This window comes from Macaca mulatta, chromosome 5, assembly GCF_049350105.2.
Source record: "Macaca mulatta isolate MMU2019108-1 chromosome 5, T2T-MMU8v2.0, whole genome shotgun sequence".
NCBI lineage: Eukaryota > Metazoa > Chordata > Mammalia > Primates > Cercopithecidae > Macaca > Macaca mulatta.
In genome coordinates this window covers 112485670-112512891 of record NC_133410.1, presented here as the reverse complement: position 1 = coordinate 112512891, position 27222 = coordinate 112485670, and the positions used below count along the sequence as shown (strand labels likewise).

The 27222-nt window shown below is 36.2% G+C and overlaps 1 protein-coding gene across 7 annotated transcripts in view; it reads left to right on the top strand.

Annotated features, from left to right (window-relative positions):
• The window catches only part of CENPE (centromere protein E), an 87486-nt gene extending 64416 nt beyond the window's left edge, over positions 1-23070 (top strand). For all 7 annotated transcript variants that reach the window (XM_015138903.3, XM_078002041.1, XM_078002043.1 and 4 more), the window contains 7 exons: positions 6727-6945; positions 9482-9667; positions 13399-13511; positions 14848-14945; positions 17912-18095; positions 19826-20112; positions 22561-23070. In XM_015138903.3, the coding sequence (XP_014994389.3) occupies positions 6727-6945; positions 9482-9667; positions 13399-13511; positions 14848-14945; positions 17912-18095; positions 19826-20112; positions 22561-22655 (1182 nt within the window). In that variant the 3' untranslated portion in view covers positions 22656-23070. The remainder of the gene's footprint in view (positions 1-6726; positions 6946-9481; positions 9668-13398; positions 13512-14847; positions 14946-17911; positions 18096-19825; positions 20113-22560) is intronic.
• The last annotated feature ends 4152 nt before the right edge of the window (positions 23071-27222 follow it).

The window sequence follows — 27222 nt, the reverse complement described above, 5'->3', positions numbered from 1 at the left end:
GTTTCACCATGTTGGTCAGGCTGGTCTCGAACTCCTGAGCTCGTGATCCACCCACCTCGGCCTCCCAAAGTGCTGGGATTACAGGCATGAGCCACTGCCCCCAGCTTTTACATCTATTTTTATGAGAGAGATTGGTCTGTAGTTTTCTTGTATAATGTCATCCATCATCTGGTTTTAGTATTAGAATAATGCTGACATCATAGAATGAGTTTCTGTTTCTATCTTCTGGAAGAGATTGTAGATTGTAGAGAATGGGTGTAGTTTTTCCTTAAATTTCTTAAATATTTGGTAGAATTCACCATTGAACTCATCTAGACCTGGTTCTTTCTGTTTTAGAAAGTTTTTAATTACTGACGCCATTTCTTTGATAGATATAGGCCTAATCAAACTGCCTTTCTTGTGTATTGGTAGATTGTATCTTTCAAAGAATTGGTCCATTTCATTTAAATTATCAAATTTGTGGGTTGTTCATAATTGTGGGTTGTAATAATTGAGTTGTTCATAATATTGTTTAATGTCCATGGGCTCTATAGTGATGTCCTCTCATCCATTTCTGATATTAGTAATTTGTATTCTTTTTCTTTTTCTTAGTTTGCCTAGCTAGAGGTTTATTAACTTTATTGATCTTTTCAAAGAACCAGTTTTTAGGATATTTATTTTCTCTATTAATTTTTCTGTTTCAGTTTTATTGATTTCTACTTTAACTTTTATTTCTTCTGCTTACTTTGGATTTGCTGCTCATTTTTAGTTTCCTAAGGTTAAAGCCTCATTTATTGATTTTTAGGTCTTTCCTCTTTTCTAATACATATATTCAATGCTACAAATTTTCCTCTAAGCAGTGCTTTTACTGCATTCCACAGATACTGATAAGTCATATTTTCATTTTTATTTAGTTCAAAATACATTTTAATTTCTCTTTATTTCTCCTGTGACCCATATGTTGTTTAGAAGTGTGTTGTTTAGAACTGTATTGTTTAAATATCTAATTATCTGCGGATTTTTCAGCTGTTTTGGATTTCTAGTTTAATTCCATTGTAGTCTGAGAGCAGACATGGTATGATGAGTCCAGAATGTGGTCTGTCTTCACAAATATTCAATGTGAGTTTGAGAAGAATATATAATATGCTGTTGTTGGATGAAGTAGTCAATAGATGTCAATTGCATCCAGTTGATAGATGGTACTGTTAAATTCAACTATGTCCTTACTGATTTTTCTGCCTGGTGGATCTGTTCACTTCTGATGAAGAGGCATTAAAGTCTACAACTATAATAGATTGATCTATTTCTCCTTGTAGTTTTATCATTTTTTGCCTCAAGTATTTTAATGCGTTTTTGCTAGGTGCATGCAAAATAAAAATTGTTATGTCTTCTTGGGGTATTGATGTCTTTATCACTATGTCCCTTTATCCCTGATAGTTTTCCTTGCTCTGAACTCTGCTATGTGTGAAATTAGTATCGCTACTTCATCTCTTTTGACTAGTTTTAACATGGTGTATCTTTCTCCATCCCTTTACTTTCTACTCTATGTGTCCTTATATTGAAGATGGATTTCTTGTAGACAACATACAGTCAGCTCTTGTTTTTTGATCTGCTTTGACAGTCTTTTAATTGGTGTATTTAGACCATTGACATTTAAGGTGTTTATTGATATAATTGGATTAGTATCTGCCATATTGTTTCTGTTTTCTATTTTTTGTCCTTATTCTTTGTACCTATTTTTGTCTTCCACATTTTTTCTGCCTTTTATGATCTTAATTATTTTATGATTCCATCTTCTCTGCTTAGCATACAAGTACACTTCTATCTTGTTTTAGTGGTTGCTCTAGAGTTTGCAATATATCCATTTACAACTAATCTGAGTCCAATTTCAAATAACACTTTCCACCTCACAGATAATATAAGTACCTTATAATAACAACGTATTTATCATTTCTCCCTCCCATCCATTGTATCATTGCCATCATTCATCTCACTTATTGATAAGCATACATAAGTTAGCTCAGTTAGGCATAAGAAAATAAGTTTTTGTTTTACCTTCACTTATTCCTTCTCTTGTGCTTTTCCTTTCTATATGTAGATCTGAGTTTCTGACTATATCATTTTCCTTTCCTCTGAAGAACTTCTTTTTAACATTTCTTGCAAGGCCAGTCTACTGACAACAAATTCCCTCAATTTTTGTTTGTCTCAGAAAGTCTTTATGTCTACTTCACTTTTGAAGAATAATTTTACATAGTATAGAATTATAGTTTGGTATGTTTTCTCACTCTACTGTTTTCTAGCTTGAATAGCTTTAGAAAAATCAGATGTAATTCTTACCTTCACTCCCCTATAGGTAAGGTGTTTTTTCCCTTCCAGCTTCTTCAAATATTAAAACTTTGATTTTTCTGAAGTTTGAATATGATATGCTTAGATGTAGTTTTTGTTTTGTTTTGTTTTGTTTGGTATTTGTCCCGTTTAGCATTATGAGTTTCCTCGATTCCTGGTTTGGTGTACATTGTAAATCTGTGGAAATTCTTAATCATTATTACTTCACATATTCCAGCTCTTTCTTTTTCTGTTCACCTTCTGGTATTCCCATTATGTATACATTACACCTTTTATAATTACCCCACAGTTCTAGGATGTTGTTTAGGGTTTTTTTCAGTATTTTTACTCTTTGCTTTTCAGTTTTGGAAGTTTCCATTGTCATATTTCCAAGTTGAGTTTCTTGCTTCAGCCAGTCTACTGATGAACTCTTCAAGGGCATTCTTCATTTCTGTTAACAGAATTTTTGATCTCTAACATCTCTTTATTTTTTTTCTCAAAATTTCTATGTCTCTTCTTACATTGTTTATTTGTTCTTGCATGTCGTCTGCTTTTTCCACTAAAGCCCCTAGCATATTAATCAATTTTTTTTAAATTTCTGGTCTGATAACTCTAATGTTCCTGGCATTTCTGACTCTGGTTCTGATGCTTATTTAGTCTCTTCAAACTGTGTTTTTTGCCCTCTAGTATGTCTTGTAATTTTTTTTTGCTGAAAAGCAGGCATGATTTACTGGGTAAAAGTAACTGTAGCAAATAGGCCTTTAGTAGTGTAGTGGCAAGGTATGTGTGGTGTGTGGCAGGTGGAGTATATTTCCCTGACTTCACATGGAAGGCAAGAGCCAGCTGAAACTTAGTATTTTCCCCTCCTCCAGATATATTAGGCCCTGATAAAACCCCAGTATGTTAGGCTCTGGTAAAATAGTTTCTGCTGAGGGCAGACCTTAAGAAAAAATAAAAATGCTCTCTTTTATTTCAAAATGGTTCCTTTTCTCCTCTCCTGCCAGACTCACAAAGGGATTTCTCCAATGTTAACTGTGATGACTTGATAGATCTCCTGAAGGTAAAACGCAAAAGTGTAGCGGCCACTGTATGACTAGGTCCCCCAAAGTTTTTAACTTTCAGAGTTAACACTGAGCTCCAATAGTTCATCATTGCAATTCAGGGTTTCCTACCCCATAACTGGTTCCTGCAAAGGTTTCTGCTCTGTTATGATTCTCTGTTATGATCCTCTCTGCCTCTCCAGTTTGGGGAGCATCCCTTTGCCTGCAACCTCACTTCTCTGGTGGATCTAAGCAGACTTGTAGATTTTTTTTTCATTTGTTTTGCTTTTTCCTTGTTGTTAGGATGGACTGGTAGCTTCTTTTTTTTTTTTTTTTTTTTTGAGACGGAGTCTCACTCTCACCCAAGCTGGAGTGCAGTGGCTCAATCTCAGCTTACTGCAACCTCCACCTCCTGGGTTCAAGCGATTCTCTTGCCTCAGCCTCCCGAGTAACTGGGACTACAGGTGCACACCACCAGGCCCAGCTAATTTTTGTATATTTTTTAGTAGAGACGGGGTTTCACCATGTTGGCCAGAATAGTCTCGATCTCTAGTCCTTGTGATCCCCCCGCCTCAGTCTCCCAAAGCGCTGGGATTACAGGCATGAGCCACTGCACATGTCCTGGACTGGCAACTTCTAAACACCTAAAATGCTAAACTAGAAACTTCAAAATTGTGATTTTTTTTTTTATCATTGTTCCCAAGGTGATCAGCCCAAATGTACTGAGTCATAAGGACTAACATTGCTTAAGACCAGTTTGTTAACTTGTTTTACATTTCACTGATTGGTATTTGTTGAGTGCAAAAGTAATTGCAGTATTCATCCTGCTTTCAGAAGTAATCCCTTCTCTGTTTCATTGGTAAAACATGTAATAGTCAAAAGATTGCTTCTTTTTATTAAATTGGAGCTGTGGTAGCTAGATTAATATTATCATTTCCAAAATATATTTTATAGTTCATATGTTTGGGTAGTTCTTTTCTGACAATTTAATTTCATCTGCAAATTATATTGGAATCATGTTGAAATAAGGAATAATGCCCTTTTTAAAAAGTTTTCCCATGGAGAGTTCATCCTATTTATTGATTAGCCAGAGCTAGCAAAATAGCAGTTGGCTATTTCAAGAAAAAACAAAAGAGTCCACAATCAGTAGAGAAAGGCACAAAACCGATGTTTGGATGAGATCCTCTCTATTTGTAATTTGATGTTTTTCTTGTAATATTGAGGACCCAGTTGTGATTAGAGAGTAGGGATTTCTACTGTGTGGATCAGCATGTATATGTGGCTTCTTCCAGTACATAAGAGTCGGCATTAATAACTTGGTATGGTGTGAGGTCTGTAGTCCAGAGCCAAGGAGTGTTCAGGGTGTCAGGAACACAACGAATTTAAGATCTGAGCCTGGTAGAATGACCACAAAGCCACAAATGAGGTGATACCAATGGGGCATTCATGATGAGAACAGAAAGTACAATCAGTAGGAATTAGGAAGTAAAAAAGATATCAGTAATTTCAAAATTAGTTAGCCTTCAATATAAAAGAGTATTGTTTGTTATTCCCTGTACAGAAATACAGGATACTCAGATCAATTGCCAACAGCAGTGAGTTGTTTTCCCTTTTAACACTGAGGTTTGTTTTGTTTTTGTTTTTGTTTTTAGACAGAGTCTCGCTCTGTCACCCAGGCTGGAGTGCAGTGGCGCAATCTTGGTTCACTGCAACCTCTGTCCCCCAAGTTCAAGCAATTCTCCTGCCTCAGCCTCCGAAGTAGCTGGGACTACAGGCGCCCGCCACCAGGCCTGGCTAATTTTTGTGTTTTTAGTAGAGACGGGGTTTCACCGTATTGGCCAGGTTGGTCTTGAACTCCTGATCTTGTGATCCACCTGTGTTGGCCTCCCAAAGTGCTGGGATTACAGGCATGAGCCACCATGCCCGGCTAACATTGAGATTTGTAATGAAGCAGAAAAATAGATAATTGTTAAGTTTCTAGCTATGCTGTGCTGTTAGATATTGGTTAATGTTTCATTATCAGCCATAGCATATATAATGATTTTAACCTGCATAATTCTTCATGTTCTTTTCATATGTTAGTACAATCTAATAAAGTGAGATTATCATCTTGCAGATCAATATGAATCCTCTCTAGTCATTATTTTATTGTCATCATCCACATCCAACATCTGAAATTTCAGAAACTGATGCAAACTACAAAGAATATTCACATTCTTTTAAAGTACTGTTTTAGAATGTTCTAAATAATAAACCTCAGCCTATACACTGTCCTAGAATTCTAGGGTTTTTTAAAGTTTTTTAAAAATATGTATATCAAGACCCCCCACCCCCGAGTGGATGCCATGGGTGGTACCAAACCCTATGTATTCTGTTTTTTTCTATACGTACATACCTATGATAAAGTTTAATTTATAAATTAGACATGGTAAGAGATTAATAACAACAGCTAATAAAATAGAATTTTGAACAATATACTATAGTAAAAGTTATATGAATGTGGACTCTCAAAATATGTTATTTTACTGCACTCTCGTTTCTTACGATGTGAGATGATAAGTGCCTACCTGATAAGATGAAGAAATATGAATGACCTAGACATTTTGATTTAGTCTTAGACTGCTATTGACCTTCTGTATTCCTGAATCCATGAATAATTCTTACTTGCAGTAAAGGGCTTGATGTCACTTTTTTCAGGGGATCCCTTGGTGAAGTTTTCATAGATGCTCAATGCTTGCTGGTCATCACACTGTCATCAACTAGAACACATTTCTGTTCTTGTCTTCCACCATAAATTTAATGCCTTTTCTAGCTTAACTAAGCACTTATCACACACTGTTGCAGGTTGAAGTGCTACAGCAAAAATAGCATAAATATCACAGATAAAAGATTCATTCTAACCATAGATCTTAGCAACCTCAACATATGATGGTTTTTTCTTATTAAGTTGAGAACTTTTACCTTTTCACTTAAAAGAAGCACTTGACAGCTTCACTGTGGCATGTCTAAATTCCCAGCATTACTACTCTTGTGCTTTGGGGCCATTATTAATTAAAATAAGGGTTACTTGGACACAAGTACTGCAATACAGCAGCAATCAGATAATCAGGGCGACTATCAAGTGAACAAGTAGTGTATGCTGGACAAGAGGATGATTTACATCCCAGGCAGGACTGAGCAGGATGACTCAAAATTTCACTGTGCTACTCAGAATGGTGTGCATTTCAAAACCTGTGAATTGTTTATTTCTGGAATTTCCCATTTAATATTTTCAGACCATTTTTGACTGAGAGTAACTGAAACCATGGAAAATAAAATCGCAGGTAAGTGGGGACTACTATAACTCGTTTTAGAGCTATAATGGTATTTTACTGTTCAATAGGCCATAATGAATGAATCAACAGAGTTTGAGGAAAGAAGTGCTACCATATCCAAAGAGTGGGAACAGGACCTGAAATCACTGAAAGAGAAAAATGAAAAACTATTTAAAAACTACCAAACATTAAAGACCTCCTTGGCATCTGGTGCCCAGGTTAATCCTACCACACAAGACAATAAGAATCCTCATGTTACATCAAGAGCTACACAGTTAACCACAGAGGTATATAATTTCTTATAAAATTTTCTTCACTTTGCAGCTTCGCCACAGAGTTTAGAGCAAAATTATAGTATTTACTTATTACCGAACATGAATACATTTATTTTTGTAAGTAATGGGCTTGATTTTTACTAGTAGTTCTACTCTGGCTATCATTTAACTAAACTAATTATAAAGCTAGACATTATGTAAGATACTATTATAAAACATAAATTGTAACTTCATTTGATTATTAAATTCATAAAATATAGTTTAAGTTACTACCGCTTAAGGTACAATTACCATGAAAGTTTTCCAAATCATGTGACTTTCTATTGAACTGTGATCTATGTCCGTATGCAGAACAAATATTCGCTTGGAGAGAAATAGCAATTTAACTTTTCTCTTATTATCACCAGCATATTTAATATTGCTTCATGTTGTAATCACAATAAAAATATGAGGTTAAAAATATAACAAGATTGTTATGCAGATTAACTTGTATCTAAGAACCAGTACATTATTTGAATAATCAAATTACCTTATTAACTACCCTTACTCAGGAGTCTAACAACATTGCAAAATGTTATATTGTGTTAGCATACAAAACGACTTTGTAGGGATCCCAATGGTAAATTAAAATTTATCATTTTTCACCAAAAACTTACGATAAAACATCAACCACCAGCTTAATGAAAACTAGATCACTAGTATACAGTGTTTTGATTTGTAGGGCATTACAGACCTCAGTCAGCTGGTACAGATAAAATAGAGGAAAGATGAAATCCATCTACCAAAATAATAATTTAAAGAAACAAAAGGAAAGTTGGTCAATCTTCAATGACCCAAGAAAATAGTCTAGCAGATAATAAAATATATGCTACTATCATTAGGCAAGTTTGGTGCAAGAATGGACAAGTAGAGCAGTGGAACAGAATAGAGAGTTCAGAAATATACCCAATTAAGTATCAGAATGTAGTACAGGTGTATGATAACAGTAACATTCAATTCAGTGGAAAAAAGGATGGTTTACTTGGCCAGGTGTGTGAGTCTGTAATCCCAGTACTTTGGGAGGCCAAGGTTGGAGGATTACTTGAGCCTAGGAGTTTAAGATGAGCTTGGACAACATAGTAAGGCCCTGTCTCTACAAAAAAAAAGTGTTTTTTAAATATGTTATCCAGGTGCAGTGGCGTCCACCTGTAGTCTCAGCTACTTGGGAGGCTTAGCTGGGAGGATTACTTGAGCCTGGGAGATCGAAACTGCAGTGAGCCATGATCATGCCACTGCACACCAGCCTAGGCAACAGAGTGAGACACTCTCAAAAAAAAAAACAGAAAAGAAAGAAAAGATGGTTTGCTGAATGCATGATTTTGATACAACAGGATAGCCAACTGGAAAAAAATAAGACTGGATTCCTGTCTCACTCATTAAACAAAAATGAATTCTAAATGGGCCCCCAAAAATCCAGACATTTTGCCCAAAAAAAAAAAAAAAAGTGTGGTGTGTACGTGTGAATAATGTGATACCTCTATGAAAAGAGATTCTATATGTCCATGAAGACAAAAAATAGGAGCGATCTATGTGTTGATAATGGAAAGATCTGGAAAAAATATGTTCTCAAGTTTTAAAATAAAGCAGAACTATATTTAGTATATTGTGTGTATACTATTTTTAGAAACTATATTCATGTATATTTGGTTGTAGATAGAAAATTTCTGGAAGAATACACTTGAAAAAGTTTAGTAGTGATTGCTTCAGGGTCAACTTGGGGTCTGAGAAGGGGAGGCTTACTCTGCATTATATGTCTTTGAATTTTTTTCTACATATTTGTGTTTTTCTATTTAAGATTAATAAGGGTGGGCATGGTGGTTCATGCCTGTAATCCCAGCACTTTGGGAGGCCAAGGCAGGCAGATCACCTGAGGTCAGGAATTCAATACTGGCCTGGCCAACGTGGTGAAACCCCATCTCTACTAAAAGTACAAAAATTAGCCAGGCGTAGTGGCACACACCTGTAGTCCCAGCTACTCGGAAGGCTGAGGCAGGACAATCACTGGAATCCAGGAGGTGGAGTGCAGAGAGCCGAGATTGTGCCACTGCATTCCAGCCTGGGCAACGGAGCAAAACTCCATCTCCAAAAAAAATAAATAAATAAAAATTAATAAAAGTAAAGGGAAAGATAAGTTATATATATTACTTTAGAGAGTCAATTAACAAATGTCGTTTGTTTAAGTAGTGTTCATTTAAAATATGAGTGCCTGTTTAATATGCTTAGCACTATGCTGACTAATAAATCACATAACCACTGTGCTGTTTTTAACTGCATGTTTTAAGAATTTGCAGACAGATTATAATATAAACCTTTGACATTTTCAATCCAAAAATCATCATCTAAATGAGGGAAATAACATGTCTATAGATTGAATGATGTTTGGCCTCTCTTTGTTAATATAATCTGTGAAAAGTTAACAATACCTAAATATGATCATCTCTGTCTCAAATTTGTATACTGTGATTCTGTCTTGATGATAGAGCTTATGAATGTGTGCTTTTTCTAATAGAAAATTCGAGAACTGGAAAATTCACTACATGAAGCTAAAGAAAGTGCTATGCATAAGGAAAGCGAGATTATAAAGATGCAGAAAGAACTTGAGGTGACTAATGACATGATAGCAAAACTTCAAGCCAAAGTTAATGAATCAAATAAATGCCTGGAAACAACAAAAGAGACAATTCAAGTACTTCAGGTAACTTAAACATAAAAATAAAAATTGTTTGTTTGTTTAGCATATTGAATTCAGCAAATCTCTTGGTGCTCTGTTCTTCCATCTCACGACAACTTCCTACTACCTATGTGTGTCTGAAGTTCAATACTCATGCAGAAGCAACTTAACTTATAAGTGAAATGTAGGAGCGTATTGTCATGTAAAATGTTATTTTTATTATGTTGGAAAAATAATTTTTAAAAGACATACATGTTTACAGTTTAAAGTGTATATTTTTTTCATTTTTCAAAAAAAATGTATATCAAAATATATAATACTGTTAGATAAGTATATTTTTAAATTCTTTTCTTTCTACTTACTGCCCCTGTTACTGAGTCCCACCTGATGTCCCATGGGCTGAATCTGACCTGTTTTGGGGGGAAAAACCATAATTTAAACGTTTTTCAACTTGAATGTCATTAGACAAATCACACACTCATTAATCACTACTCCCTTTTGTTTTAGTTCCAGCCACTTCTCACATTTCTTCTACTCGAGTCTGATCCGAATTGGCATATTTAAATTTGCTGTTCTGCTCCAGTGTCTTTTCACTCCAGTTAAAATTAGGAACACGTCAAGAATGCCTGCTTTATTCATATTTAACATTGTTCTAAAAATTCTGGTCTATTCAGTGAGACATGAGTAGAGAGGCAAAAGGAAAAATTAATTTTTTTTGACAATTATTGTTATAGCTGGAAACTAAAAAATTCAACTATAAAGTTTTAGAATGTTGTAATTTTTTAATATTACAAATAATTGATCACAATTTTTATTCATTCCACAAATATTTGCTGAGCACCAGCTATGTGTCACTCACTGTTCTAGAGGCCAGTGAAAAAACAAAGCCCATGCCAGCAAAGAACTTACATTCTAGTTGAAGGAGACAGAATATTAACTTAAAATGTAAAATATAGAAGGTATATTGTTATATATGTTATATATATTAAGAAGTATATTATATCTCAAGTGGTGAAAAGTGAAATGGAAAAAAATTAAGCCAGACAAGGGGGTACATGGTTCTGGGTGAAGGTGGACATGTGTGGGAAGAGAGATGATTGTATATAGGGGAGTTGAGGAATGTCACACCAGTAAGATGATCTGAAGGAAGTGATAGGGCAAACTGTGTGGCCAGGGAGAAATGTTCCAGGCAAAGGAAATAGCAAACTGAAAACAACAAGCAAGGTAGTACATCCAGAGCAGAATGAGCAAGAGGATAGAGGTAGAAAGTAAGGTGAGAAGTAGCCGAGGACCAGATCATAAAGACCCTGTAAGCTGTTTTCAGAACTCTCATTTCTATTCTGGGAGAGATGGAAACAAAGGCTTCTCAATGGGAAAAGGATAGTCTGATCAACTAATGATGCTAGATAACTAAATATCCATCCGCAAGCAAAAAAAAAAAGACAAAGAACTTATACTTTTCACAAAAATTAACTCAAAATAGATCATAGACATAAATGTAAAATGCGAAACTAGAAAACTCAAGATGACATAGCAGTTCTAAGTGACCTTGGGTTTGGCAATTTTTTTAGATATAATACAAGAAGTACAATCCATAAAGAAAAAAACTGGTAAGTTGGATTTTATTGAGACAAACTTCTGCTTTGCAAAAGACGCTGTCCAGAGAATAAAGAGAAGCCACAGACTGGCAGAAACTATATACAAAAGATGAATCTGGTGAAGGAATGTTATACAAAATAGACAAAGAACTCTTAAAACCAACTATAAGAAACAACCAGTCAATCTTTTAATTGGCAAAAGACCCAGATGACAAATAACCATATGAAAAGATGCTTCATATCATATGTCATTAGAGAATCACAGATTAAAATAATAGACAATTACAAACCTACCAGAATAGCCAAAATCCAAAACACCGAGAACACCAAATGCTGGTGTATGGAGCAGAAGGAATTCTTACTAATTGCTGGTGGACATGCAAAATGCTACAGCCACTGTGGAAGATGGTTTGGCAGTTTCTTACAAAACTAAGCATACTTGTATGATTGAGCAGTTGTATTCCTTGGTATTTACTCAGATGAGCTGAGAATGTATGTACACACAAAAGGCCGCATGTGTATGTTAATAGCAGCTGTGTTCATAATTGCTAAGACTTAGACACACCCAAGCTGTCTTTCAGTGGGTAAATGGATAAACTGGTACATTCATACAATGGAATAGTTTTCAGCAATTAAATGAGAGGGCCGGGTGCAGTGACTCACGCCTGTAATCCCAGCACTTTGGGAGGCCAAGGCAGGCAGATCACCTGAGATCAGGATTTCAAGACCAGCCTCCCCGACATGGCAAACCCTGTCTCTACTAAAAATACAAAAAAAGTAGCCAGGCATGGTGGTGAGTGCCTGTAATCCCACCTACTCAGGGGGCTGAGGCAGGAGAATCGCTTGAACCCAGGAGGCGAAGGTTGCAGTGAGCCAAGATCGCACCACTGCACCCCAGCCCAGACGACAAGAGCAAAACTTTGTCTTAAAAAAAAAAAAAAAGAAAGGAATGATAGGACCTTTAGTACACATTGCTTAGTGGAAGAAGCCAATCTGAAAAGGCTACATACTGTATGATTTCAAGTATATGACATTTTTAGAAAGGCAAAACTAAGAGACAGTAAAAAAAAAATAAAGTTACCAGGGATAATGCAGAAGAGAGGGATGAATAGGCAGAGCACAGGGTTTTTTAGGACAGTGAAACTATTCTGTATGATACTGTAATGATGGACATGTGCCATTTTACATTTGTCAAAACCCACCGAATGAACAATACAAATAAACTGTCATGGAAATTATAGATCTTAATAATGTATCAATATTCATCACTTATAACATGTGCCATACTAATACATGAGGTTAATATGGGGAAAAAGGAATAGGGGACACTGGGTATGTAGGAACTCCCAGTGTTTTCCATTCCATTTTTCTGGAAACTAAAACTGCTGCTGTCAAATATAGTGTTTTGTATCACTGGATGGAACTATGTTTCAGTACAAAATATAACTAGTAATGCTCTGTTTTGTGGCCTGAATTTAGTTCTAGTTTGATGTTTACATCACTGTTTCGTTTTCTGATTTACCTTTTTCCAGTGGCCTTTTCATTATTTCCAACTTTTTTCATTTTGTAGGTATTTTCAATTGAAAAAAATATATTTATTTTAAGAAATAAAAATCATGTTTCTTTTTTTTTTTTTTTTTGAGACGGAGTCTTGCTCTGTCGCCCAGGCTGGAGTGCAGTGGCCGGATCTCAGCTCACTGCAAGCTCCGCCTCCCGGGTTTACGCCATTTTCCTGCCTCAGCCTCCGGAGTAGCTGGGACTACAGGCGCCTGGCACCTCGCCCGGCTAGTTTTTTGTATTTTTTAGTAGAGACGGGGTTTCACCGTGTTAGCCAGGATGGTCTCGATCTCCTGACCTCATGATCCGCCCATCTCGGCCTCCCAAAGTGCTGGGATTACAGGCTTGAGCCACCGCGCCCGGCCAAAAATCATGTTTCTAATTGCGAAAATCGTGTTTCTAATTGCTTATTAGCTTCAAATAGACTTCATATCAATATCTAGTTATTCAGTTAAAATTGATGCTTTTTCATATATTTGGAATTGTTTGCTATTTTAAAATGTCCTTAATTAGAGCAAAGACAGCTAACCATTCTTTAAAATTGGAGAAATTGAAGCTCCTCTAATAATTATTTTTATTTTCTCTAAAAAAAAAAAATAGGACAAAGTTGCTTTAGGAGCTAAGCCGTATAAAGAAGAAATTGAAGATCTCAAAACGAAGCTTGTGAAAATAGACCTAGAGAAAATGAAAAATGCCAAAGAATTTGAAAAGGAGTACGTATTTGTCTTAATTTAATGTTATTTTAATAGCTTTTCTTCCTAAACTACATATACTTTTCATTAGTTAAATTTTTAAAATAAAATTTATGAAAACATTGTTACTGCTCTTCTTTAAAAAGTATAAACATCCATAGATTTTAAGACTCAAAAAAAAAAATGAAATACGTTCTCACTTACTAATGCATCACCTTATACTGTTTATTCTCTCTGGTCCTCGCATTCATAATCAGTAAAGAAAGTTTTATATTAGAGGATTTGTTAAGATGCTTCCTGTCTTGTAACACTTTTCATTCTTCCTAAGGATCTTGAATAAATATTTAATGATCTCTTATTTTGCCCAGGAAGTAACTCGGAATTTTCATGCTCTCTAAGCAGCCTATTGGTTTTAGTGAAACATAAATCTATTAGATTCTCAATTATAAAAACAATTTTACTTGTAGAATAGGGTCAGCAGGGCCGGGTGCAGTGGCTCACGCCTGTAGTCCCAGTACTTTGGGAGGCCAAGGCAGGCAGATCACCTGAGGTCAGGAGTTTGAGACCAGCCTGGCCAACATGGTGAAACCCTGTCTCTATTAAAAATACAAAAATTAGTCGGGCATGGTGGCAGGTGCCTGTAACCACAGCTACTCGGCAGGCTGAGGCAGGAGAATCGCTTGAACTCGGGAGGCAGAGGTTGCAATGAGCTGAGATTATGCCATTGCACTCCAGCCTGGGGAACAAGAGTGAGACTTCATCTCAAAAAAAAAAAAAAAAAAAGAATAGGGTCAGCAGATACAGATACATTCATAGTCATTAAGAAAGGCAGAAAGTCATAATTTATCGTTGCTGATTAATGCCTAAACTAGCAACTCTCATAAAATACCTCTTTCTATCAGAGAACAGTGATCAGAATTTGACCTTTGTAGCATCTTAGACCAGAGCTGCAGTCAGGGTTTGCTTTCCTGACCATACAGCAATAAAGCTGCACTTTCTCTTTCATGCTCCTTATACCTTCAAGATATTTCTAGGACCCCATGGTAAAAAATAATTAGGTAGTTTTAATTTTGTTCAATATCCAATGAATTAGGCCTCCAGAAGCTTCAAAAGAACTGGGGTTTCTCAATATAAGAAAACCAGACTGTCCCTGCACCCGAGCAGAATGCTTCTAATTTTATGGCATTAATGCCATAAGGCACATGGCACCAGAGAGGTATCATGAGGGCTTATCTACTGCCACTTACAGGCATTACGTCAATGTGATGTATTAGAAAATCCTTCACAGCAGCTCTGTTTATTCTCCTGTAAAAAATTAGTTGCTGAACTTTTTACATCTTTTTATTGTTTTTGTTAGAATCAGTGCTACAAAAGCCACTGTAGAATATCAAAAGGAAGTCATACGGCTATTGAGAGAAAATCTCAGAAGAAGTCAACAGGCCCAAGATACCTCAAGTAAGTAGAAAATGCAGATATTTTCAGATCTTTTAAATTTTACTTCTCAACACACAACAGACTTTGAAGACTAATATTATGTAGTATGTGACAGTCGAGAATAAACAGAAGTTGACCACCAATGTATTTTTAAATGAATTTATTGGAACCGTGTTTCCAAATATCTTGTGACATCTTAGTTTGTTGTAATCTTAGATGCTTATCCATTATAGATTCTTGAAAAATATTAACTGTACTTTTGTATTGTCAAATCTTTGCCTATTAGTGAAGATACCTTCAGGCAATAAAGGAATGACTTATACTGTATCAGTGTAGAATTATGCTTCCCAATAAAATGAAACACGTCTTCATAGATTTTAAGTGTATACATTTCATAAGTTATAATTGGTGTGCAGTAAAAATAAATACTATTCTGTTTGTTCTTGAAACTAAAAATACCAAGTTAATATTTACTTGCAAAGGTCTTTGAAATTTATCTGAGATACGCTTTTTAGATCTGTTGGTCAAATTTCTCAATATATATGCATTCCTCAAACTACCTTTTTTCATATTCTGTCAGTCCCATTTGAAAAGAAAGAATGCTTTAACAGTACTTGAGATAGCTGTGCAGTAGAACAAGTACTGAACTAAGTCAGGTGCAGATCTCAATGGCTATGTGAAATCGTGGGGTTAGCACCTGATCATCTAACTTATAGGCGTATATATATATGCTTATATATATACTTATAGTATATATTTACAAGTATATGTGAGTATATATACTATGTACTTATATGTATGTGTGAGTATATATACTTATATGTATATGTGAGTGTATATATACTTAAATGTATATGTGAGTATACTCATATACTTTTTTTATTTGGTTGTCTTTTTATTATTTAGTAAGAATTCTTTATGTATTTTGGATGGAGGTCACATACAAGATATATGATGTGACAATATTTTATCTCATTTCTGTGGTTGTCTTTTCACTTTCTTTTTTTGTTATTATACTTTATGTTCTAGGGTACATGGGCACAATGTGCAGGTTACATATGTATACGTGTGCCATGTTGGTGTGCTGCACCCATTAACTCGTCATTTACATTAGGTATATCTCCTAATGCCTCCTTATATATACTTTTTTACAGGAGAATAAACAGAATAAACAGAACTGCTGTGAAGGATTTTCTAATATATACTTATATATATGCACACTAATATATACTCATAAGTATATATACACACATATATACATATATACTTATATATACACCTATATATACTTACAAGCATATATATACTTACATATCCTTAAGTATATATACACACTTCTATATACCTGTAAGTGCATATACACTTATATATGCACTTTTATACACACTTATACACTTTTATATACACTTATATACATATGTGTATATGTACTTATATGTGTATATGTACTTATAAGTGTATATATGTATGTGTATATATAAGTGTATATATGTATGTATGTGTATGTATACTTATAAGTGTATATATGTATATATGTATATATACTTATACATAAGTATACTTATAAGTATAGTATAACTACATGTATATGTAAGTATATGTATGTATAAGTATATATAAGTATATACATATATACATATATAAGTATACATATTTGTGCATGCACATGTATATATAAGTGTATATACTTATATATAAGTGTATATAATACAAGCAGATATCTTGTTTTGCTTAGTATTTGGAATTTTCAATGTGCAATATATATTACTTGTATATAATACATAAAGAATATATAGAATTCCATATATTACATGTTACAGGATATATATAAGTGTATATACATATATATACGCACACGCACACATATATAGTTAAACGCACACATATATATGGACATGGTATATGCACATATTTTTGGCAGGTGGTAACACTTCAGTCATTATGGGGAAAGTAATTTTTAGAGCTCATGTAATAAGTGTCTTTTTTTAAAAAGCATATATACATATACACTTATTTATATGCATGCACGCACACACACACATACATAAAGATCAAACCAAAAGTTGTGGGTAAAAGCACATTGAAAATTTCAAATACTAAGCAAAACAAGATATCTGCTTGTTTTGCTTGTATTATTGTATCATTTCAAAAAAAACAAAAAATGGTGCTAAAGGTGTTAAGGTGTTGTCTAGTACCTATTGTAGCTTAAACTTCCCTAGTGTCTGTTACAGGATAACCACAGCACCTACCAAGAAACTTAAAGAGCTAAAAACAGAAGTGAGGATTCTTTGTTTCAGAAGGTTGAGGATAATTATTCTTGATTTGTAGATGACTTTCAGGTACATAGTGTAGATGAATTCAAAATAAAATAGATATCAAGAATTGCCCTACACACACACACACTATCCCTCTTTTGTGAATTCCCAGTGACCTAATGGATTAATCCACTTCATAACTATCTCACATTTTTATGCAACTTTGCCTACAATTTACAAAACAGTCTCTTTACACACATAGTGTAGAATATTTAATATGTGCTTCAATATTATCCTAACATATATTTAGTTAATAGTATGTATTGAATATATACAATGCACTGAATGACAGGGTGGCCCTCTCACCCTACCTCACCTCCCCGCCATACATGCACTGTGTTGTAACAAGCCCTCCAGGGGAAAATATAGATCAACAAAGGACAGCTGTAAGTGGAGAGGATTGCTATTGCTGCAGTCCAGGTGAAAGATCTTGGTGATCGGGATATGTTAGTGAAATTGGTGGAGGAGGATTCTAGAGGCATAGAATTGATGGTTGGTCAAATAAACAGAGGGAGTATAGTAGAAGGCTGAAGTCAAGGGTGACTTCCAGGGAAACAAGACTTGAGGTGTTTTGGTCTCTATAATGGCTTATTGTACTTAATAGTATTTCCTTTATTTTGAACTTTGGAGACAATTAAAATTATCACCTATTTGTGTATTTTCCTCCCACAGTGATATCAGAACATACTGATTCTCAGCCTTCAAATAAACCCTTAACTTGTGGAGGTGGCAGCGGCATTGTACAAAACACAAAAGCTCTTATTTTGAAAAGTGAACATATAAGGCTAGAAAAGGAAATTTCTAAGTTAAAGCAGCAAAATGAACAGCTAATAAAGCAAAAGAATGACTTGTTAAGGTAAGATCTGCTTACATGATACAGATATTATGCTTATGGCTATTACATATATGTAGGGACATGGTATATGCACATATTTTTTGCAGGTGGTAACACTTCAGTCATTATGGGGACAGTAATTTTTAGAGCTCATGTAATAAGTGTCTTTTTTAAAAAATGAGAATATGGGTATACTATTCCAGTGTTTGCTGTCTATCAACTGACAATTCCTAACCAAGCCAAGAAACAGGGAAGAAACAAAGACCTTTGAGGGGGCAGCTGAAATACACCACAAGTCCATATACCCAAGCCAGTGAGGCTTTACTTAGGAACTCCTTACATCCATTATTGTAGGCTTTTTACTTTATAAACAGATCTAACAAATTATTTGGCTTCTAGCACAGTGGAAGATTAGAATCTTTTCCTCAAGCACTCTACTATGATATAGTAGGAAAAAAAAGGGTTAAATAATTTTACGAATGACTCTTTGCCATGAAAGCTATTAAAAAAGAAACAAAAACAAAAAGGAGATTATAAAAGGGTTATATTATGAAAGAGAAATCCAATATTATCTAGGTGTTAGGGGTAGAGGGTTGGTTGATCAAGAAGCCAACAAACAGGCATACCTCGTTTTATTGCACTAATCTTTCTACTATATACGCTGGGAACCCAAAAGATTTCTGCAGTTTGCTTTATTACAGTGATCTGTAACCAAACCTGCAATATCTCCAAGGTATGCCTATATCAGAATACATATGAAAAATGAATAGGAATTAGGCTAGATGAGAGAAGAAGGGTAAGTTTTCTAGGCCAGGGGACAACGTGTTCATGGTCTTTGAGTGAAGAATAACAACTAATTGGTGGAACTGAAAGACATCCAGTGTGGCCAGGGTGTAGAGAATGAGACAGAATAAAGTGCAAGACAAGGTGCCAGAGGTAAATGGATTCAGATTACATGGGCCCTTATAGTTCATTTTGAAGAATGTGGAGTGGTATCCTAAATGTAATGGCAGGATTACCTGCACTGGAGGGTTTTAAGCTAGTGGCCTGATGAGATCTTATAGCATCTTTGGCTGCTAGAGCATTATGGAGGGACCCAATCTTAGAATGTGTTTATGGTAATTCAGGCAAAACATAATTTTAGCATGGACTAGCTTGGCTCCAATAGGGATAAAAACAAGGAAGTGAATTTGATAGATAGGATGAGATTGTATCAAGAGACTTGGATGACTGTTAAAATGAAAGAGAGTGAGGTCTCTAGGATTGTTTCCCAGGTTTGTCTCTGGAGGAACTGGATAAATGCTGGTGGCATCTTCTGTAAGCAGCAGCACTGTAACTAGAAAAGCACAGTGTAATCTTTCTTTTACAGTAAGAAAGGTACATCAAAGATTCATCTATCCAGGAGACTAATTTATCAGGTTATTGTGGCAAAGCATCAATAGATAAGCCACTCTGGATTATATCATTGATTTATTTGAAAACCTAATGTTGTACTTAGAGCTTTCTTTTCAAGACTCCATGATCATGGAAACTTACTACATTATTCAATTGATATAGATCCATTTTGTTTTCTGAACTTTGGAAATAGTCAAAACAGGAAGCATGAGGTTGAAATTAAAATGTAAATGTGATAAAATGGTATATTTGATGTTATATATATTTCATCACAATTTAATTTTTAAATATAAATGTGAATACATCTTAAGAATCAAGAAGTCTTACAGTGTCTCTTTTTTTCCCCCACATTTAAGCAATAATCAGCATCTTTCCAATGAGGTCAAAACTTGGAAGGAAAGAACACTTAAAAGAGAGGCTTACAAACAAGTAACTTGTGAGAATTCTCCGAAGTCTCCTAAAGTGACTGGAACAGCTTCTAAAAAGAAACAAATTACACCCTCTCAATGCAAGGAACGGAATTTACATGATCCTACGCCAAAGGAATCACCAAAATCTTGGTTTTTTGATAGCCGATCAAAGTCTTTACCATCACCTCATCCAGTTCGCTATTTTGATAACTCAAATTTAGGTCTTTGTCCAGGTAAGTAAATATACTGGTTACTTTAAAATCAGAAGGTAACAGTTGAAACTTATTAGTCGATTAGTGATTTAGTCAAGTAAGCTACAATGTCAGGCTTCATTTGCTGACTCTGTGTAAGAAAGTTGGTTTCTCCAAGGCATAGCAATGAAGTGCAATTCACTTTTATCCCAAGTGAAGTCTTCAGTCTACCCTTTAAGCCCTTAGTTTTGTCCAAAGAGAGGCAAGCAACTTTCTCAAGGACATGAAGATACTACCCTAAAAAGCAACTTTTACTGAAAAGTCTTATCAATTCAATGGACCAGAATATCCAATAGCATTACATTTACTTTACCCAAGCCAGATAATAGATGAATCATTTACTTATTCATTTATTCAATCAGCAAAATTGTTTTGAGCCCTTTCTATGTGTTAAGGATTAGATCCTGATGGCACATTGATAAGCAAAACCAGACGTGGTCCCTCCCTTCATAGAGCTTAGTTCTGATGGAAGATATAGACAGTAATCAAGTGGTTAAAAAAAAAAAAAAGTGAAATTCAAGCAGTGCAACTACAAAAGACTATGAGGAATATAATAAGTATTTGAGGAATATTGAGGAAGGAAACTGAGATCAGATCTAAAAGGGTAACATGAGTTATCTTAACAAAAGAGCAGAGGGAAAAGCATCTCAGGCAGATGGAACAGCAACAGCGTTAGGGTAGGTGGGAACATGACCAGGGAAAGAGTTGAAAGAAATGTGGTGTGGTCAGAGCACGGTGAGTACAAGCTTGTGTGGGTGAAGTCAGTGAGGCCAAAGAGAGAATTAAGAGCCAGAAATGCTGGACTTTTATAAATTATATAAAGGAATTTTTTCATTTATTGTGTAGAGGAAGACTTTGAAAGATCTTAAGCAATGGCAGGAGAATGTGAGTCACACATTTTGAAAACATCACCTCGTCTCTAAGGTGACCAGCAAATAGTAGGAGCAGGAGTTTGACAGTTGTCTAAATAAGACATGATGTAGTGTGGACTTGGAGTAGAGATGGAGAGAAGTAGACCGACAGGAGAGATTTTGGAGTAAAATCAGCAACACCAGGCACCTGATTGAACAAAGGAGTGGGGAGGTATCAAGGATCACCCCCGGCTCTGCATGGAGGTTGTCCACAGAAGTGGGGGGACTTGCAGGAGAAACTGTAACATGGCATTTCTTGTAGTCTTTCTCACCACATAGCATCTATTGTGCACAGCCCTTTGCGACAGTGTATCTGCCTACCCTGCCAGAGGTACCCTGTTATGCAACTGTAGAAATCTAAAGCAACAAAATTGTACACTAAGAAAGGCAGTTGCCAAATCATTTAAAACCTTTAGCAATATTTGCCAGAGTTTATAAACCTCTACTTTGTGATTAAGAAAAAATCTATCCATTCTCATCAACTATATCAAAATTAGATCAAGTTGACAGTCTAAAAGCGTTCTTAGGGAGATAGGTAGGCACAGAAACATTTGGAATAAGAAAAGTTTGAAATATTCTCTTCATGAAATAGTATTTAACAAACATTTAAGGACTTCTATTAGCTAGCTAACACTTGCATGGAACTGTCTCGCTATGTTGCCCAGGCTGTCCTTGAACTCCTAGGTTCAAGCAATCCTAAGCATCAAGGACTACAGGTGCATGCTACCGCACCCAGCTGTAATCACCTTTTGGTTTTGTCTGCTGGTGCCAGAGGTGTATGCATAATGTGAATTCATCAAACTGCAAATAAAAATGTTTGAGTCCTTTTTAAATGTATGGATCTCTCTGGTACTGTTTTTAGATAAATAAAAGAGTAGCCTAGAAGAATACATAAATCAAAAACTGACCAATTCAGAATTAAATGAGATAGTCCCAGCTTGAATTAATACCAGTCTTTTAAAAAGTAAATATGAGTTTTTACTTTTAATTATAAAAGGTAATCTAAATTACCTTAACAAACTAAGGTAATTGCTAAGACCAGTTATACTAGATTTACTTTTATAAATATAATAATTATAAAATAAATATTGTTTATAAGCAAATAGATGCAGCTAAAGTCCTTTTTAAAGGCTCACAGAAAGCTTTCCAAAGATGACTAAATATTCTCTAAAATACTATTTGTTTAGCACACCATTTATTTTGAGAAACAGGATGAAAGAAAACTCAATCAGTCCATGTTTGATTCACTTTGAATTTCAAATTGAAGAATTCCAAATAAAACTTTATTATCTCTCAGTTTAACTATGGTTTGTCTAATAGTTCATTTTAGGACAAAATGGGGAGTCAAATTCTCCAACTCTAAGGTGAAATACACCGTCTTCATGACCAAACCTGATGAACCATGTTGCCCTTTTTCATTGTTCACATCTCTCCTGTCTTAACATCCTTTCCACTTCCAGCTGTGCTTGGTTCTTGTGTATTTTTGTAATAGGATGAATGTTTCCATTTTCTTTCTCAGAGGTACAAAATGCAGGAGCAGAGAGCGTGGATTCTCAGCCAGGTCCTTGGCACGCCTCCTCAGGAAAAGATGTGCCTGAGTGCAAAACTCAGTAGACTCCTCTTCGTCACTTCTCTGGAGGTCCAGCATTCCTTGTTTGGAAATGACTTTGTTTATGTGTCTGTCCCTGGTAATGATGTCGTAGTGCAGCTTAATTTCAATTCAGGCTTTACTTTGCCACTAGAGTTGAAATATAAGGGAACAGGAAATGAATGCATTGTGGTAATTTAGAATGGTGATAGCAATACCTTCTTCTTCTTGCATATGGTAATACTTTTAAAAGTTGAATTGTTTTATTTATTTGTATATTTTGTAAAGAATAAAGTTATTGAAAGGAATGTAAAGTTACCTACATGACTTAGCATATTCCAAAGCATAACACATACATTAATATAAAACATTTTATTAACAAAATTGTAAACATTTTTAATACCTTACACATTCAATAAATGTTTAGTAGTTCTGAATCACCACTTTTCTATGCAATGTTAATGGTTTCTTGGTGAGGTAGTCTCTCTTGTTGACTCAATATTTTGCTATGAAAATACACACAAGCTTTCTGGATTTAAATTCTTAAAGGATAGCGGAGGCTATGTCCTCTTAACTTTCCAGTTCTAACATTCCTTTTGCTGTAATAACCACAGAAGTTCCTTCTCACATTCCTGGTAACCTACCTATCCCAATCCCTATACAAACTCTCTAAATTGGTTGGTTTATTATTAGATTTTGTTTTTCATTGCCCCTCACTCCCAGCCTGGAGGAACCTATAGATCATTTATTCTACCTCTTCATTGTAGACATAAGGAAACAGTACCAGAGTTTTTATCAAAGTAAAGTTTTCTAAACCTGGAGTCCCCACAGATAGATGAAGCATATATGGATGGGCTTCTTGTAATCTGTAAAACTTTTGAAATTTTTTGTGAACTTTTTTGTGTGGATTTATTTTGGGGGAGGGGATACTAGGGTTTATACTTTGTTTTATCAGATTCTTAGAGGGGCCCGTGATCCTGTAAAAATCTAAGAACTATGGCTTTAGAGGATATTTGATATTACTTTTATACCATATGACTTTGAAAAAACACTTAAAACAAGTTGCATTAGGTTATAGAACAGAGGTAAAGTGATTTCAAGGCATTCTCGGCTCTTTGGTAAGATTCAGTCAAAGGGAGAGATTATTGATTGCATCATATCTAGTATTTTAAAGTCTGTGGAGTGCATTTTTTTCCCATATCTTAACATACCACCAAAGGAATTAACTAGGACTAAGGGGAAACTATCCCTTCCTAAAATCTTTTCCCCTAGACCTGTACCTTAAGAGTCTGTCTTCTGCTTCCCACCCTTATCCAAACAAAACACTAACACACCTGTAGGTTTGATTCTTTATGTCTGCTGCTCCATCGAACAAAAGTAACCCAAAGTAGTGGTTAAGTTCACCTGGATGATAAAACTACATTAAAGTCATTAAAAATCTACTAGTTGTCAGGTAGCCAGCCTAGTAGAATATTTTTAACTTTTGAATTTGGGTGTCCGTTTTATTCCTCAAATTTGGGAAGTTTGTGACCATTATTTCTTCAAATAAGCCGTGTCCCTTTTGCTGCCACCATTATCCCACACCCTTAATATCTATTCCCACACATTTTTCTCAGATTTTTTGGCTTGTATAAGTTAGAAAACTCAAGTGGTTCTTTTGATTGTGACGCAGCTCCTCATGGGCCACACTTCGTACCTCACATTAGGGATCTGCTGGGACTTGAGTCTAGTCAGGTCTAGGAGCATAGAGGGCTGGTGGGGGTAGGTCAGAGGAGAATCAGCATTGTCTTGCTGGGCAGCTGCCTCAGGGGAGGCCATTATTATTTCCTCAGGCAATGCAGGAGTGCCTTTGTACTCCAGCCTGGCCAGCAGCGTGAAACTGAAAAAAAGAAAAGGAAAAGGAAGAAAAATGGAGCTCAGTGTTCCTGGCTACAGGGTCTTCCCACACGTCCCCATCCCAACTTACAGAATCTCACTCTCCCAGTCACTGTGGCTCATTTTACCAGTAGACACACTGAGGCAGAGTTCACCTTTTGCAATTGCATCAATCAAATGATGAAGACTGGTGTTTGATTTTCAGCAATTTTAGCCTCATGTCTACAGGAGAGAAGATCCTCTTTCAGGGCACGCCTAGAAGTTCTTAGGTTACTTATGTGGAGCTTGAGCCAGGAATTTGAATCCCTGAAGTCATTCTTTTTTTTTTTTTTTTTTTTTTTAAATAACTTTGCCCAACAACATTAGGAGCAGCCAACCAACATTGGTATATTTCTTAGTTTTCCATAAATATTTGAAAGTATTACAGGGCCGGGCACAGTGGTTCATGCCTGTAATTCCAGCACATAGGGAGGCCAAGGTGGGCGGATCATGAGGTCGACAGTTCGAGACCAGCCTGGCCAACATGGTGAAACCCCATCTCTACTAAGATAACAAAAATTAGCCAGGCATGGTGGTGCATCCCTGTAATCCTAGCTACTCGAGAGGCTGAGGCAGACGAATCGCTTGAACCCAGGAGGCAGAGGTTGCAGTGAGCCAAGATCATGCCACTGCACTCCAGCTTGGGCGACAGAGCAAGACTCTGTTTCGGAAAAAAAAAAAGGTATTATATATACAGAGTCACTTAAGTGCCTCACCTCTAACAAGTGGTTGATAAGGAGTATCCAATGCAGATATTTTGCATATCTCTATGAACAGTTCATTTCTTGGACAGTCAGTGCTCTCTGTACTATTGAAAGAGCCAGACTGAGCACAGTGACTCATATCTGTAATCCCAACACTTTGGGAAACTGAGGCAGGAGGAGCACTTGAGACCAGGAGTTTGCGACCAGCCTGGGCAACATAGTGAGACCTCATCTCTACCAAAAAAATAATAATTTGGAGGGCTGAGGCAGGAGGATGGCCTGAGCCCAGGTATTCAAGGCTGCAGTCAGCTGTGATGGTGCCACTGCACTCCAACCTGTTCAAGAGTGGGACCCCATCTCAAAAATAAAAAGTAGAGCCTTTAGCATTTTCAGTTCTAATCAGACTAGAGAGCCAATTCCAGGAACCCCAAAACCAACTCAGGAAACTCATCCTTAAAATTTTGTTCCTCTAGAACCTCTCCTGGTACCAAAATCTGTCTTAGGATTTTCCAGAGAGACAGAACCAATAGAATATATACAGATGGTCCCCAACTTATCATGGTTCAACTTGCGATGTTTCAACTTTAGGATGGTGTGAGAACAATACGCATTCAGTGAAAAGTTTACTTTGAATTCTGATCTCTTCACAAGATAGCAATACTCTGCTGTGATCATGGGCAGTGGCGTCACGACACAGCTCTCAGTCAGCCATGGGATCACGAGTAAACAACTGTCACTGTTCAGTGTACTCTGTTCAATAAATACCAAGAGTCAGTCAACACCTTGTTATAAAATAGGCTTTGTATTAATTGTAGGCTAACAAGGGTTCTGAGCACATTTAAGTAGGCTTGGCTAAGCTCTATGTTCAGTGAATTAGGTATATTAAATACATTTTTCAACTGACGGTATTTTCAATTTACAATGGGATTTTGGGATGTAACCCCATTGAAGGTTGAGGAATATATATATATATATATTTAGAGAGAGAGAGAGAGAGAGAGGATGTTTATTAGAGGAATTGGCTTACACAACTGGGGAGGCTAAGAAGTCCCACCATAGGCTGTCTGCAAGCTGGAGAGCCAGGGAAACTAGGAGTGTGGCTCAGTCCAAGTCAGAAGGCCTGAGAATCTGGTTGGAGTTCAGGTATCCAAGGGCAGGAGAAGATGGATGTCCCAGTTCTGGAAGACAGAGAATTCACCTTTTCTCTGCCTTTGTGTTTTATCTGGGCCCGCAGCCAATTGGATAGTGCCTGCCCACATCGGGTGAAGATCCTTACCCAGTTCACTGATTCCAATGCCGATCTCTTCCAGAAACACTCACGGATGTCCCAGAAATAATGCTTACCAGCTCTCTGGGGATCTGTAAATCCAGTCAAGTTGACACCTAAAATTAACTATCACAAACATTGACTTGAGAGCCTGGCAGAATTATACTCAGGAAACTTATTAAGAAACTGCCATTCACTCAGCAAATATTTAATGAGCATCTACTCTCTGCCAATTACTGTTTTAGGCACTGAAAGGCACTACCAATGTGGAACTCATATTGTAGATAAGAAAACAAGAAACTAATATTCTTTTAATACGACCTAATCACAATGTAAAGGAGTAAAATATACAGTCCCCACCCTTGAAGAAATTTAGTCTGCTGACAATACAAATGGGTAAGCAAGTATGTGCAATACCATGTGACTTAGGCTGTTATCACCAAGTAAGCATTATTGCTGAAGATTACAGAGGGAGGCTGAAGAAAGCTACATCAACAAGCGTTAGCCGGGGGCAGTGGCTCACGCCTGTAATCCCAGCACTTTGGGAGGCCGAGACGGGCGGATCACGAGGTCAGGGGATCGAGACCATCCTGGCTAACACGGTGAAACCCCGTCTCTACTAAAAATACAAAAATTAGCCGGGCACGGTGGCGGGCGCCTGTAGTCCCAGCCACACGGGAGGCTGAGGCAGGAGAATGGCGTGAACGC